The sequence below is a fragment of the Poecilia latipinna genome, unplaced genomic scaffold (genome assembly GCF_001443285.1).
Source record: "Poecilia latipinna isolate Pla-1442-1.1 unplaced genomic scaffold, P_latipinna-1.0 Scaffold239, whole genome shotgun sequence".
Taxonomy (NCBI): Eukaryota; Metazoa; Chordata; class Actinopteri; order Cyprinodontiformes; family Poeciliidae; genus Poecilia; species Poecilia latipinna.
Genome location: NW_015112855.1, coordinates 57,152 through 70,135, shown reverse-complemented (window position 1 = coordinate 70,135; position 12,984 = coordinate 57,152). Strand labels below are relative to the sequence as shown.

The window sequence follows — 12,984 nt, the reverse complement described above, 5'->3', positions numbered from 1 at the left end:
GCCGAACCCCTGAGATCGACTCATCGAACCCCTGGGGTTCGATCGAACCCAGGTTAAGAACCACTGATTTAGAGTAATCAAGCTGTGAAATACGCAGACTGTATGTATTTTTGCTCATCAGGCAGTTTTTGTACAGGTTAAGTCAGAGTGTCAGTGGGACATTACCAGCATCCACTGCCCAAAGTGTTAGAGGAGGAGCGTGGTAGGTGAGCAGTAGGCAGTGTTTGAAAAAGCTTTACTGTCTCAGTCCTTTATTTATGCATGTACCAAACCTCTATGGAAAATACAACTTTTTCTTCTTTAAAAATCCTAGAAGAATCACATATGTTGGGTGTTAAATAAAACCGAACACATTTTCACCCTGAGGTAGAGGGATAATTCAGTCATCGTGTAAATATTTTTTTTGTTTGTTTTGTTTAGTTTATTTATTTTCACACATGGAAGTTTTACTGTCGATATGAGGAGGGTTTCAGGAAGACATAACAGGAAACCAAACATGGAAGAAACAGGCTTCTGGTTTCCTAAAGAAATGTACGTGTTTGCAAGCGGACATGTTGTCCTGTGGGAAATGGCCTGTCTTCCTGTGGTGCTTCTTTTCATGAAGTGGACCTGTCATTGGCCCTGAGCTGATGAATATTCACACAACTGACAAAGAGTGCACAGATAAACAAAGATGAAGGCAATTAGTTTCTAAAGCCAGAGAGAGAGAGAGAGAGATTTGCCCAAGCAGGATGCCTGTGTGTGTGTGTGTGTGTGTGTGTGTGTGTGTGTGTGTGTGTGTGTGTGTGTGTGTGTGTGTGCGTGTGTGTGTGTGTGTGTGAGTCCACCACTTGTTGCACACAAGGAGAGGAACTGTACCAAAGTCATCCATGGTTAATTGATTTTAGCCCTGATGGTCACAGAGCTGCTAATTATCGTCAGCCGACATCACAGGGTTCAAATCAAAAACAGGAAATGTCTGCATAGCTGTCAAAGTGTGGACTTGTCCTCATGTGAAGCAGTGCGTGTTTCGCCCTGAGGGCTTTTCAGACACATTTCACTCTCAGTGTGTGTGTGTGGATTACTGAGAAGGCGGGTGGAAATTCACACCCAAATAAACAAAAGATGGATTGTTTTGTGTTGGTCTTGACCTACTGGTATTTTTCCCACTGCTGGTTGCATCAGAACCTCTCTGGTGTAACCTTCCCATTGCTGCCACAGGGGAGATGAATCTCCCCATCACTTGTTATAGACAGATGGATCATAATATTGAACTGTATCACATAACTTCACATCTATTATCTGTCGCCCTTTCATTTTTTCCCGTATTTTCACTATCTGTGCATCTTTTACCCATGTTACTTGCTAATATCACTGTAATGGGATTACCAGCAAATCTCTGAGGACAGCATGTACATTCAGCACTTTTAACGTCACAACTCATGACAGCATGGTAGTACAACATAAGCTATTATTAGCATAACATGCAGCCATTTTTATCTTACAGATAATCTTGGTGAACTACTGACTACATAAAAACGTTTATGTGTATTTTACTTAATTCTCCACTTGTCGGCACTCATGCAGTTTAGACAAGTTTTTAGTTCAGGTGCTTCATTCTGAACCATTAAATTTGTTTTCAAGTTTCAGTGTGATAATCAGTGAATTACAAATCTTGTCTAATGAGAAAGAGCCGTTTATTCTAATTTTATTCTGAGAAATTGTGATAGAAAATGAGGATAACTTTTTGCTTGGAATAACACCCACTAAAAGCCTGTATGTATCATCAAAATGGACTAATTTCTATGGAATTAAATCTGGCAACTTCTTTGCAAATCTAATGAACTGGATTGAGTGGGAATATTAAAATCTACGGTGGCCGACAGGTGCAAACGCACAGCAACGGAGAAAAGATGCAAACAAAAAGAGACGCAAACAAATGAAATGCAGCAAACAAAATAAAAGACGCAAACAAAATTTTACAACTATTATCTGACGTAATACTTTTGCCGCTGCTTTTCTGAACACCCGTTTTAAAGGATGCAGGCCTTAAATTTGGACACAGCTGTTTTTTGTTCGACTCCCTCTACTGGTCTGGAGCACTTCCGTTTTCAGCACTTTTTGTTTGCGTCTCTTTTTTTGTTTGCATCTTTTTTCTGCTGCTGCGCGTTTGCACCGCACCGTAAAAATCTGATATTAAAGAAACAAATTATCCTCCCAAGCTTCAGCTCACTTCTAAAGATTTGCAGAAGGCACTAAAATTAGTCGACATTAATGCAGACAGGAACAAGCAAAGCACCAGATTGACGTTGACATTTTTCTTTCTGGTTTAAAAAAAACATAAAAAAAAGGAATTATATTAAAATGTTTAACCTCATATTTTTACAACAAAATAGTATCACTATAATTAATGGTAGGAAATAAATCACAAACTGATGGTAGGAGATTCCCATCAAGCCGTTTTGTGTTGAACAGGAGATGTGATTCCTTCAGGTTCAGATCCAGAAGAAGCAAAACATGCTATGCTTGACTGTTGCTATGATTTATTTAGTTGTTTTTTTTTATTATCTGATGTGTTATGTTTATTTTACAGCCTTTTATGTTGTCTTTGGTCAGCAGGTGCTTTCACCTTGGAACTCTCTTACGAAAGCCTTTGTGCCCAGTCTCTTTCATTTTGTTACATCAAAAACACTGACATTAAATAAACCAAGTGGATGTTCTGGGTTGTTTTATGGCCTTCCGGAAGAGTCATCGATGGATTCTTGGAGTAATTTTGTCAGGTTCTCCCTTCCTGTGAATAATTTTCCACATGTGGATAGTAGCTCACACCCAAAACGATTTGAACTTCTCCCTAACTGATAGATATCGAGGACTTTGTCATCTGTGCTTCGCTTTCTTCATGGTGAAATGATGTGTTGCTTTTTAGGATCTTTGAGCCTACTTCATGTTGTCAGACAGGCTCTGTTTAATTGTCTTGAGGATACATTTCTGGGAGTCATCGGGGATGAATTGAGACCAAAACCGGTGTTAACTTATGATTTCATAAACGGGGCAAGTTTCACATTTAACCAAGGTCTTGATAGTTTTCTTCCCTTTATAACTGGATTCATCTTATGAATATAGGTTAGGGTCTTTACTGAAATTTTCTGTGTAAATTATTACATTATTAAAATTTGTGTGATGATTTGAAACTTTAGGGAGCCAAATATTTTTTCATAGTTCTTTATGATCACAGTTAAACTGAAGGTGTGTTTAAGTTCCAGCATTTACTACTCCAACAAAAACAAATTAGGTGAAACTAAAACTTTATCTGATGTTTACTCCTCCTTAGGGTGGTGCTATCTCCATCCTCACTGCCTGTGAAAGACCCAGTGATTTCACTGGAGTGGTCCTGATAGGCCCGATGGTCCAGATGAACCCAGAGTCTGCGACGCCCTTTAAGGTACTGCCTCACGGTCTACGTGTTTATTATCAGAACTGCACTTCTTTTCTCTTTATTTATGTTTTTCTTCCCTTTCCTACTGCTGTCAACAATCAGATTTCAGTTCCTGCAACCAGTGTCATCTTTTCAAAGCCAGACTTCAGCTAAATCTAAATCTTTAATGGGACAGAGAGGGTTTGTTTTATCTTTTTTTGTTTTTAAATTGGTGCCAACTTAAAATAGCAAAACACTCGGATGTGAAGAGAACTGTGAAAATATTCAGACAAAGTAGGATTCTCCTGACGAAGGTGTCAGATTGTGAAAACAAACTAAAAAAAAAATAAAAATCTCAGCCAGCTTTTTCTCCCCAAAGGTTTTCGTGGCGAAGCTCCTCAACCACATGCTGCCGAGCCTCACCCTGGGATCCATCGAGTCCAAATGGGTCTCACGGGACGAAACACAGGTGAGAGACAGACACTGACTGGTTGCTGTGAATCTGAGTAGGTATGCTCTGCTGACGATGTACCTGACTTGTCAAGTGGTTTGTGTGTGTGTGTGTGTCTGTGTGTGCGTGTGTGTGTGCGGGTGTGTGTCTCATGGGAAAATGTGTCCAGTGGTGTACATTCATGTGAAGTTGAGCAACTTTTGAACAATCCCAGGATGAAGACCGCACCTGTTTGACAACGACAAACAAAGTGCATTTACTTTGTGTCACATTTAAAGTAGCTGCAGCTGAACCACGACGGAGCCAAATACAAACATGCCGTCACGTTCACACACACCTGTGAAACCACGTATTCATGCAGGTTTGTGAAACTTTACATGCGCCTCAGCGGCCACACATCCTGTTATTTCTGCTTCCTCTAATAAGACAGGGAAGTTTTTGTGTTCAACAATAGGTGGCTTTAACCCTTTGGATTATGTTTCGGGTCAATTTGACCCATTTCAGTTTTTGTGTTGATCAAAGTGCAGGTTTTATACTTTCATTTCTTTCCGTGAAATGTTGCGACTTTTTCGCATCTAAGGTCATGAACTGCTGCGTCAAATGTCTGCACCCAGTTTGCATACAAAAATGATGTTTTGGGTCAGATGGTAAAATAACACGGTCAACATCACCACACCACATCGGAGGTAGATTGTTGTCATCGAAATGACTCCTGGTCCTACAAGATTTGCTGTCACAAGAATTGATGTTATTTGAATTAACATTTCAGCTCTTTATATCCCCACTCATGGAGAAGATAGTCCTCGACATGACTAATTTGGAGGGGAGGCGTGTCTTTCAAGAGAAATGGAAGCCGCTGGATCTAACTGTCTAGTATGCGTACGTTTTAATCCTGGTATTGGCTGGAATACACAGGTCAAAGGTTGGAGCAACTGCAGGTTTTTGGAATGTGATGACAGTAAAACAAGTTCCTCTTGTGTGAGATGCAAGAAATACATCTGCAGAAAGCACACAGTTACATTCTGTCTATCATGTGGGGAACAATGAAAATGTTGAATACTGAAAACCCTAACCTTAACCCTAACCCCATCTGCTCCAGCAGCCAGCCTGCTACCAGCTGCTTCACCGACATGAATCCAAAACTGCAAAAATCACCTGCGTCCAAAGAAAAACAAACCATAAATCTATGTTGGGGAAAAAAATGCATACACAGTAAGAGCAAGAGAAAAAAAAAGATTTCACAAAACATAACGACTAAACCAAAAACATACAGTGTAGATGAAGATGAGTTGTTGGTTTAAAGGTTATGTTTGCATCTCTTATCATTGTGTTTCATAAATCTCAAATCCTTTGCTGTGCTTTTGGGTTTATTTTACTGCCATGTGGGATTTATTTATTTTTTTGTTGTTGTTCTAAAACCTTGCTTGATATCAAAGCGTGGAGGAATGCTGCATAAACAGCGTTACGGAGTCCGCCCAACACTGTTCTTTCCGCTCACAACTCTTTTGCACGGCTTTCTCCCGTCAGGTGGAGGCATATGACAACGACGAGCTGAACTACCACGGCAGGTTACGGGTGTCGTTTGGCATCCAGCTGATGGCGGCGGCCGAGAGGATCGAGAGGGAGATCCCATCCATCAGCTGGCCCTTCCTGCTCCTCCACGGCGACGCTGACAAGCTCTGTGACATCCGAGGCTCCAAGATGATGTTCGAGAAAGCTCCAAGTTCAGATAAGAAACTGACGGTGGGTGTGAGTTCTCACAGAGGCGAGCCCCTCTGTTTTTTGAGAGGTGGAAGAAAAACATGTGACGTGATATTTTTAGCTGAGCAAAGTGTGGTAGGTTTATTTGCACAGTATTGTTCAAAGATAATGTAATTCAAAGTGCTATGCAGGAAGATCAGCAGCACAGAAGTAATAAACATCACATTTATATCAAGGCATACTAAAAGAATTGTTCACTTCGAAATTGCATAAAAAGAAAAAAAAAACTCAAATTTAAACAAATGAACAGATGAGAAATGACAAACTAAATGATTAAACAGTATTTGACCTTTAGAAGAAAGATACAGAAAAAAAAATAATGTTTTGGTTCTGATCTATAAGAAATAACAGTTTTATGAACTGAGAGTTTGTTCCTGAGCTGAGGAGAGTACTGGTAAAATATAACGACTTCTTCCTGAGTTTGGTTAGCCGCAGTTCATTCAGGATCAACTGCAGCTGCCGTGTTTAAGTATTTACAGTGACATTTAAAGACACTATTAAAACAATCATACAGGCTTTTTCTAAAATAAAAGCTTATATGAATTTTTCTATGTTTTTTTTTTGACAACGAACATTTATTCTGTCTATTTTAGGGTGTAATAGGTTGATTTAGTAATAGATTACCTAGTTGTTAAATTTTAAGTCTGAATCTAGTTAAATGATGACTTCTAACTCTGCATTTTTGTGACTAAAAACAATTATTTCTGCATTAGACTGAAGTTTTGTAAATTGAAGATTTTGTGAGGGTGAAAGTGAGAGTGCTATTTTTGATTATGTCAAGGTTTCTAGGGTTTACCAAGGGTCCCAGACATCCGGTCCACACATATACGGTATAAGGTTTTTAAAATATTCAAATTTTCTCACCAAAACGCGCCCTGAAATTGTGCTGTTCCTCACACCCCAAACAGATTTAGTGATTTAGATTTAGTGCTCATCAAATGGCTGTCATATTAGAGAATGTTCTGTTTTCCTTAACAATAATAGTTTTCAGGGGGGTTTTTTTTATGCATATCGTTTCTTTGACGTGGCCAAATGTTTTCCCAGATCATTGAAGGAGGATACCACGCTCTCCATCACGACCTCCCTGAAGTGGCCGAGACTGTGCTGAAGGACGTGACGAGCTGGATCACAGATCGCCTCCCTCCAGCATCGACGCCACCGCAGCAAGGCTCGTAGATCTCCAACGTAAAAAACAGAAAAAAGAAAAAAAAAAAAAAATGAACTCAGTCAGCGCTCCAAGGAGACTCCCCAAACCGTATCCCGCCAGGCGTACATCCTTTCCCAAAGCCATGTGAGGCGTAAACACTTCTTTACTGTCCAAGGGAGGCGTTTGCACTCACTGATCTGACGTCGCGTTCTCTGTCTGAAGGGTTTACTAACATCATTTTCCATCTTCTTTAAGAGGATGATGCCGTCACAAACTTTGATCCTAGAAACTCAGCAAAAATAAAAAATAAAAACATTTCCGAGCAGAATCTACAATCAGGGATGTGCCTCATGCGGTCCGGCCAGTGGGTGCGTTGGTTTTGTCATCATCTCCTGGTCTCCTGCGCTGCTCAAGTGAAGTTGAAATCACATTAAGCTATGGTTCTAAGTGCAATAATGACATTATCCTCTATTAGTCACTGAATTGATCTTTTAGATACTAATACCAAATGTAACACCTTGCGTTACTGACCCAAAGAAATAGCTCTTGCTTTTCCCTCCCTCAAATCCGCAATACATCAAAAGGTCAAGTTGCTGTTTGATCTCCGCTGGGGGGGCCGATGGCTAAGGTCACCTCAAACTGTCAATAACTGGTTTATCCAATATTCCAACATAAACGCTGTCATAAATCTTTCTGAGCTTTCTTTATATTCTCAAGAAATCCTATCTTTTCTTCTTTCATATGTCTCCTTTGGCCTGAAGACAGAAGGTCTAATAAACAGCTCAAAATCAATACTTCTTCAACAAAGAAGATTCAGAAAAGCTTTTTTTTTTTTTTTTTTTAAGCTGATAGATTTGAAGACATTTTATACATGGCACTGTTTACCTTTTTTAAATAAATGAGTGCTTTCAATGACAGAGTCGTGAGCACAATCGTTTCCAGGAGGCAATTTGACCAGGTGACGCTGTTGTGACTTTCTCTGCAGATGGGGCCTCATACTGAGAGGTCAAAGGTCAAATGTTTTGACCCCATTTAAGGCCACGGTTGACTTCACTGTTAGTGGTTCATGTAGCATCTGTTTGGTGAATAGGGGATACCTCAAAGCTGTGAGAGGAATTAACGTGGTTCTCTCGGGGGAAGAAGCTCCACTGTCTCACAAAACGAATCACACCCTTGAATTTAGTCAGATTTCGTCAAGCACAAACCGAAACGCATTCTGTTGGACTTCTGTGTGACAGAACAACACAAAGTAGTGGCTAAGGGGGAAGTTGAACAAATCTGAGCAGTCGACGCTCTCGAAGCACCTTTTGTGTAATTGCAGAGCAGATCTTTTGAGGTCGCTGCCAGCTTTGCACATAACATTTTTTTGCACATTCTTGTAGGCAGCATAGCTCAAGTTCAGTCAGATGGTGGGCATAAATGATCGTCAGTTCAAGTCTTCCCACAGATAGATTCTCAGTTGGATTCAAGTCTGGACTTTGACTGGGCATACTGTGATGCGAACCATTACGCTGCAGCTCTGGCTCTGTGTTTTAGGTTAGTTGTTCTGCTGGAAGGTGAACCTCAGGCTCAGTCTCAGGTCTTTTGCTGTCTATAAAAGGTTTTCTTCTAGGTTGACCCTGTTTATAGCTCCACACTCTTCCCATCAACTTTAACTTGTTTCTCCGTCACTGTTGGAAATGTCAGCCCCGCAGGATGATGTTGCCACCGCCATGTTTCCCTGTGAATACGCATGTTCTCGGTGATGTGCAGTGTAATGTTTCTTTCCACCACAGGAGGCGTTTTCCATGTCAGCCACAAAGTTCAATGTTGGGTTCATCTAACTTGGACTCTATTTGTCACGTTTGTCCCCTAAATACCATGTAGAAAAAAAAACAAAAAACATATGGAACATTTTTCCCCTTTTAGTAAAACTTTCTTCTTGCTACTTTTAAAAAAAATTCACTTTAAGAGTATAAATGTAGTTAAATATCAGAAGCTAAAATAAAACTTTGTTTTAAAGTAGAAAGCTTTGGAATAGCTGTCTTATTCTGAGTTTGAATGCCTGATAGAAATAATTACTACGATTATTCTAAAATGGACTTCTGTATATAAAGCCACAGTTGAAGGAGTAACAGAAGCAGCTGTCACCTCTTTCACTCTTTGCCCCCTCCCCAAACAGCAGTGTGTCCCCCCTGAAGTCAACCTTGGCTTTAAACACCTAAGCAATCATGTCACAACGGCTTTTATTTTTGGTAGCTCTTTAATTGTAAGCTAAGCGGACACACACTGCGCCGCACCGTCATGCGGACTGTAATTAGCCGCTGTCGCTACCTGTTGCTTTGAATCGTTCACAATGAGAAAACATTTTAGAAGTCAGGGCTCCAACATCAGGACCACAGTTAAGCTCATTGTCGGTATTCACCACCAACTTTTTATATGCGCCTTTTTAGAAGAATTGTAGTTATTAGTGCTGGATGAGTTTAAATGAATCACGCAGAGTTCAAAGACGCTCGTGCAGGAGGCGTGGGGGAACATGGTGATGGCCGGCTGCCATGTTTATCTTTGTTCCAAACGCGCTTCACATGCGCCGTCACCAGGGGGATCCCGGCCGAAGTGACAGAATGAGAGGAACCTCTGGGTCCTATACATCTTTCCAACTTTTCCGTCTCCTCCGGTCGCACCGCGTTTCACCGTGAGCTGGGTCTGGCGTTTTTGTTTCATCTTTCATCTTCCACTCCTTTTTTTCTTTTTTTTTTTTGGCTACAAGTGCTAACGATTGCTCTTTGTTCTGTCCATCACGTACGCCTTTGCTCTGTCACAGATTCAGACATGTTGTCCACGGACACCCACACCGTCACACGCGGGGAACTATCTCGGCAGCAACAGGCAGCGGGGATGCTTTGTGGAGATGCTGTTTTTGCCTTAAAGCGCTCTTGTTGTTGTGTAAAATGTACAACTCTGGTAAACCTGAAAGATTTAGCTCAGCTTAGTGCCGGATCACATCACACAGTGTCCAAGTGAGCATCCTCTAAAATTTCTCTTCCACAGATCTTTTTTTTTTTTTTTTGTGATCAGTTGTTATCACATCACACAGAAGATTTACCCTCAACCCGCATTACCCTGTGTGCAGATATAGACAGAAACGTAATGTATTTCTGACTCTCAGCGGGAGTCAGACCCATTAACCCCCAGCCAGAACCGCTCGCACTTCAAACACAATCTCCTCCTGATTAGGCTGCAGCAGACCCAGCAGCACACAAAGGCTGCCCAGTCCCCAGTTGTATTCAAACTCCTAATGGCTCCCCTGCGGCACAGCATCAGCACAATGACCTCAGCCCGCAGCGTAATTTAGAAAAAAAAAAAGAGCTCTACCTGTCAGACTACGTGAGTGGATATTACTGTTGTTTGCTTTGACGGTAGAGAGAGAAACCGGGATGCAGTGAGAGGAAAAAGCGAGGAAAGAAGCCAACAGTAACCATGGCAGCGCTTTCTGTTTCTTCGTTTCTCTCTCTCTGTCTCTCTCTCTCTCTCTCCTGTGAAATCACTCAGTAAAAATAAATATCCTCATTAATTTTGTGGATCGTCTGGCAGACTAGAGGGTCTCGAAGCTTGTTGTCCATTTGCTGCTCTGAGGATTCCCTTTTTGTGTGAGTGTTGAGATAAGAGACAAAAGCATCATCAGCTCGCAGTGAATAATAAGAGCTGCATGCGCTGAATCCTAAACAGCAGGGATTATACACCATTTGTGTCAAACAAGGAGCTTTCCTTGGACATTGTGTGGTTGGAATTTCCCTTTTTTTTTTTCTTCGTCATACGTTTGTCAAATTTTTTTACACATACATTCCATGTCTCTATTAAACAGTGATCAAGTGCAGTCCAGCACTTTCCCCAATAGATTGCATTCCTGTTCATCCCAACAGTCAACGACCTCTGGCTTCACTTATTTCAAAGCCGACACTCTTTTCCAGTGACATGCATTGTGGTCAGATTGCTCACACTGAGACAGCCATGTGAAATCGCTCAGTTAATAACTGGTGATCCTTTCGACTGTTCAGATTCCGACTTCGGACAGACGCTCTATATTAAGTAACTGGGAAGGGGAAGGAAGGGGGCAGAACAGAGCTGAATCCCAATTGGGCTGCAGCTTTTATAACAAAGCCAGATTCATCCTGCCTGCTGGTTTATCAATGGGGTCACTGTTTCTGTTTGAGTTTTTTCTTTCTTTTTTTTTTTTTCTTTTACGACTTTAGGACTGTTTCTATGAAAAGAACTGTTATTTATGACAGAGGACTGAAGGGGCAAAGGCCAGTCTTGCTATAGTTTCATGAGATTTATCTGTTCTGAGGAGACTCCGTGAAGCGTTCCTTTAACGGGATAGTTTGTACGTTTTTTGAGTGAGGTTCTGTTCAAAGGTTATAAGCTGCTGATATCTTACATGCATTGAAAACCTTCTTGGGATTTATAAAGTCTAACTTAGTATGTGATACAGGCAAAGTCTAACAGTTTCTCTGAGAGGGAACGAGACCAAAGCAGATTTCTGCCATCTTATAGAACATCTTCAGTCTCCAAAATGCCATAGAAGTTCATTCAGATGCTGTCTTTAAGAGCCTCTAAACCAGAGGTGGCCTGAGGGCTTTTTGCAGCCCTCTGAATTATATAATATGTCCACAGTTCAAGAACGGTTGAAATTTGACTCACGAGCACAATCAGTTCACGAAGACAGACACATTTAAATTTAAAATGTAAACTATTGGATAGATTCATCTTTTATTATCTCTGTTTTTTTGTTTGTTTGTTTGTTTTACTCTAATTCACAGTAAATAGGATCAAAAACATGCATCTTTTTCCACTGATAAAATATCTGATAATGATAATAATCATACCGTTTTCAAAGAAAGTAGGACTTATATGCCTTTCTTATTGTCAAGATCACAACTTTTCCAGATTAAAACAAAAATAATAATAATTGACCATTATTTATTAAAAAAAATAATAATAATAATAATGGTAAACATTTGAGAAACTCTTTCAGCTTCAGATCTATAGTGATTTGCAAACATATGAGTACCCAGTAGTCTCATTAAAATATTGGAAATTTTGCTACTTACGTGGGTGATGGGAGGTTGGGGGTGGTGTGCCACTAATTATCTTCCGGTGTGAAGCACATTTAGAGAACATGTGAAGCGTTTCTGGTCAAGACAACTGAAAGAAATGCAAAGCAACATAAGTGGTTAATTACAGTAATCAGTTAGGCCCTATAATTTCCATAATGTGGACACATCAAGCAGAAATGCTGGAATGGACAATTGAAGTGTAACCATACAGCACAGTAGAAAAAATGGAGCAGAAGTCTTTCTTCTTCTATTCAGTAGCTATTGTGACATCGGTGACACACCGCCACCACACCTCCATTTCCTGTGTAAACATTCATCAGCTCTTTATTTAGATGAACCACCCTGGTAATGTGTTGATGCCCTAAAGGTTTTTAAAATAACCGTAGCATGTGATGTTTTTGACAGTTGTTTTAAAAGGCAGAAGTGTTGTTTAGTCTGGATCCCGCCATTGTTTTATATATATATATATATATATATATATATATATATATATATATATATATATATATATATATATATATATATATATATATATATATATATATATGTATTTTTTTTTGTTTTTTCCAACAGAACCTCATCTCAAAAATGTTGAACTATCCCTTTAAGGTGCTCATGTTGTTGTGCTCAAGCGGTCAGCAGGATTTGAACAGGTCTTCTCCAATTTGCTGCAAACACTAAAAATAAGTAAATAAAGTCATGGTAGTTAGTTTCGCCCTTGTCCTGAAAGAGGTAATGGGAGTATGGCAGCAAATTTTAGAACTCCAGTTCCTGTCTTGCTGTTGTTAAGAAACCTTGTACAATTACTGTACAATAGCTTTGTATTTATAACACACAAAAATGGCAATTGTATTGTATTTTAGCTATTTTTTATTTATCTTGTGTAGAGTATTATTAACAAATAACTTCCTGTATTGGCATGTATGTGCTAGTTACACAATATCAATGCACGTTTTATACCAGAACCTGTTCAGACACCCTGACGTTCACGTATTCCACTTATAGAGCTGTTGTATATGTAGTCAGCAATCAAACATTGCTTTTCTAAGGAGATTTATACGGTAAGGAATTCACTCCAGTACGTTTTAGGTGATGCTGGACGCGACATGAAACTACTGCCAAATCATTTTACAGA

General features: G+C 40.0%; 1 protein-coding gene across 3 annotated transcripts in view; it reads left to right on the top strand.

Annotated features, from left to right (window-relative positions):
- Window positions 1-7,109, top strand: part of mgll (monoglyceride lipase) — a 34,085-nt gene extending 26,976 nt beyond the window's left edge. For all 3 annotated transcript variants that reach the window (XM_015032398.1, XM_015032396.1, XM_015032397.1), the window contains 4 exons: window positions 3,311-3,421; window positions 3,774-3,863; window positions 5,373-5,588; window positions 6,651-7,109. In XM_015032398.1, the coding sequence (XP_014887884.1) occupies window positions 3,311-3,421; window positions 3,774-3,863; window positions 5,373-5,588; window positions 6,651-6,782 (549 nt within the window). In that variant the 3' untranslated portion in view covers window positions 6,783-7,109. The remainder of the gene's footprint in view (window positions 1-3,310; window positions 3,422-3,773; window positions 3,864-5,372; window positions 5,589-6,650) is intronic.
- The last annotated feature ends 5,875 nt before the right edge of the window (window positions 7,110-12,984 follow it).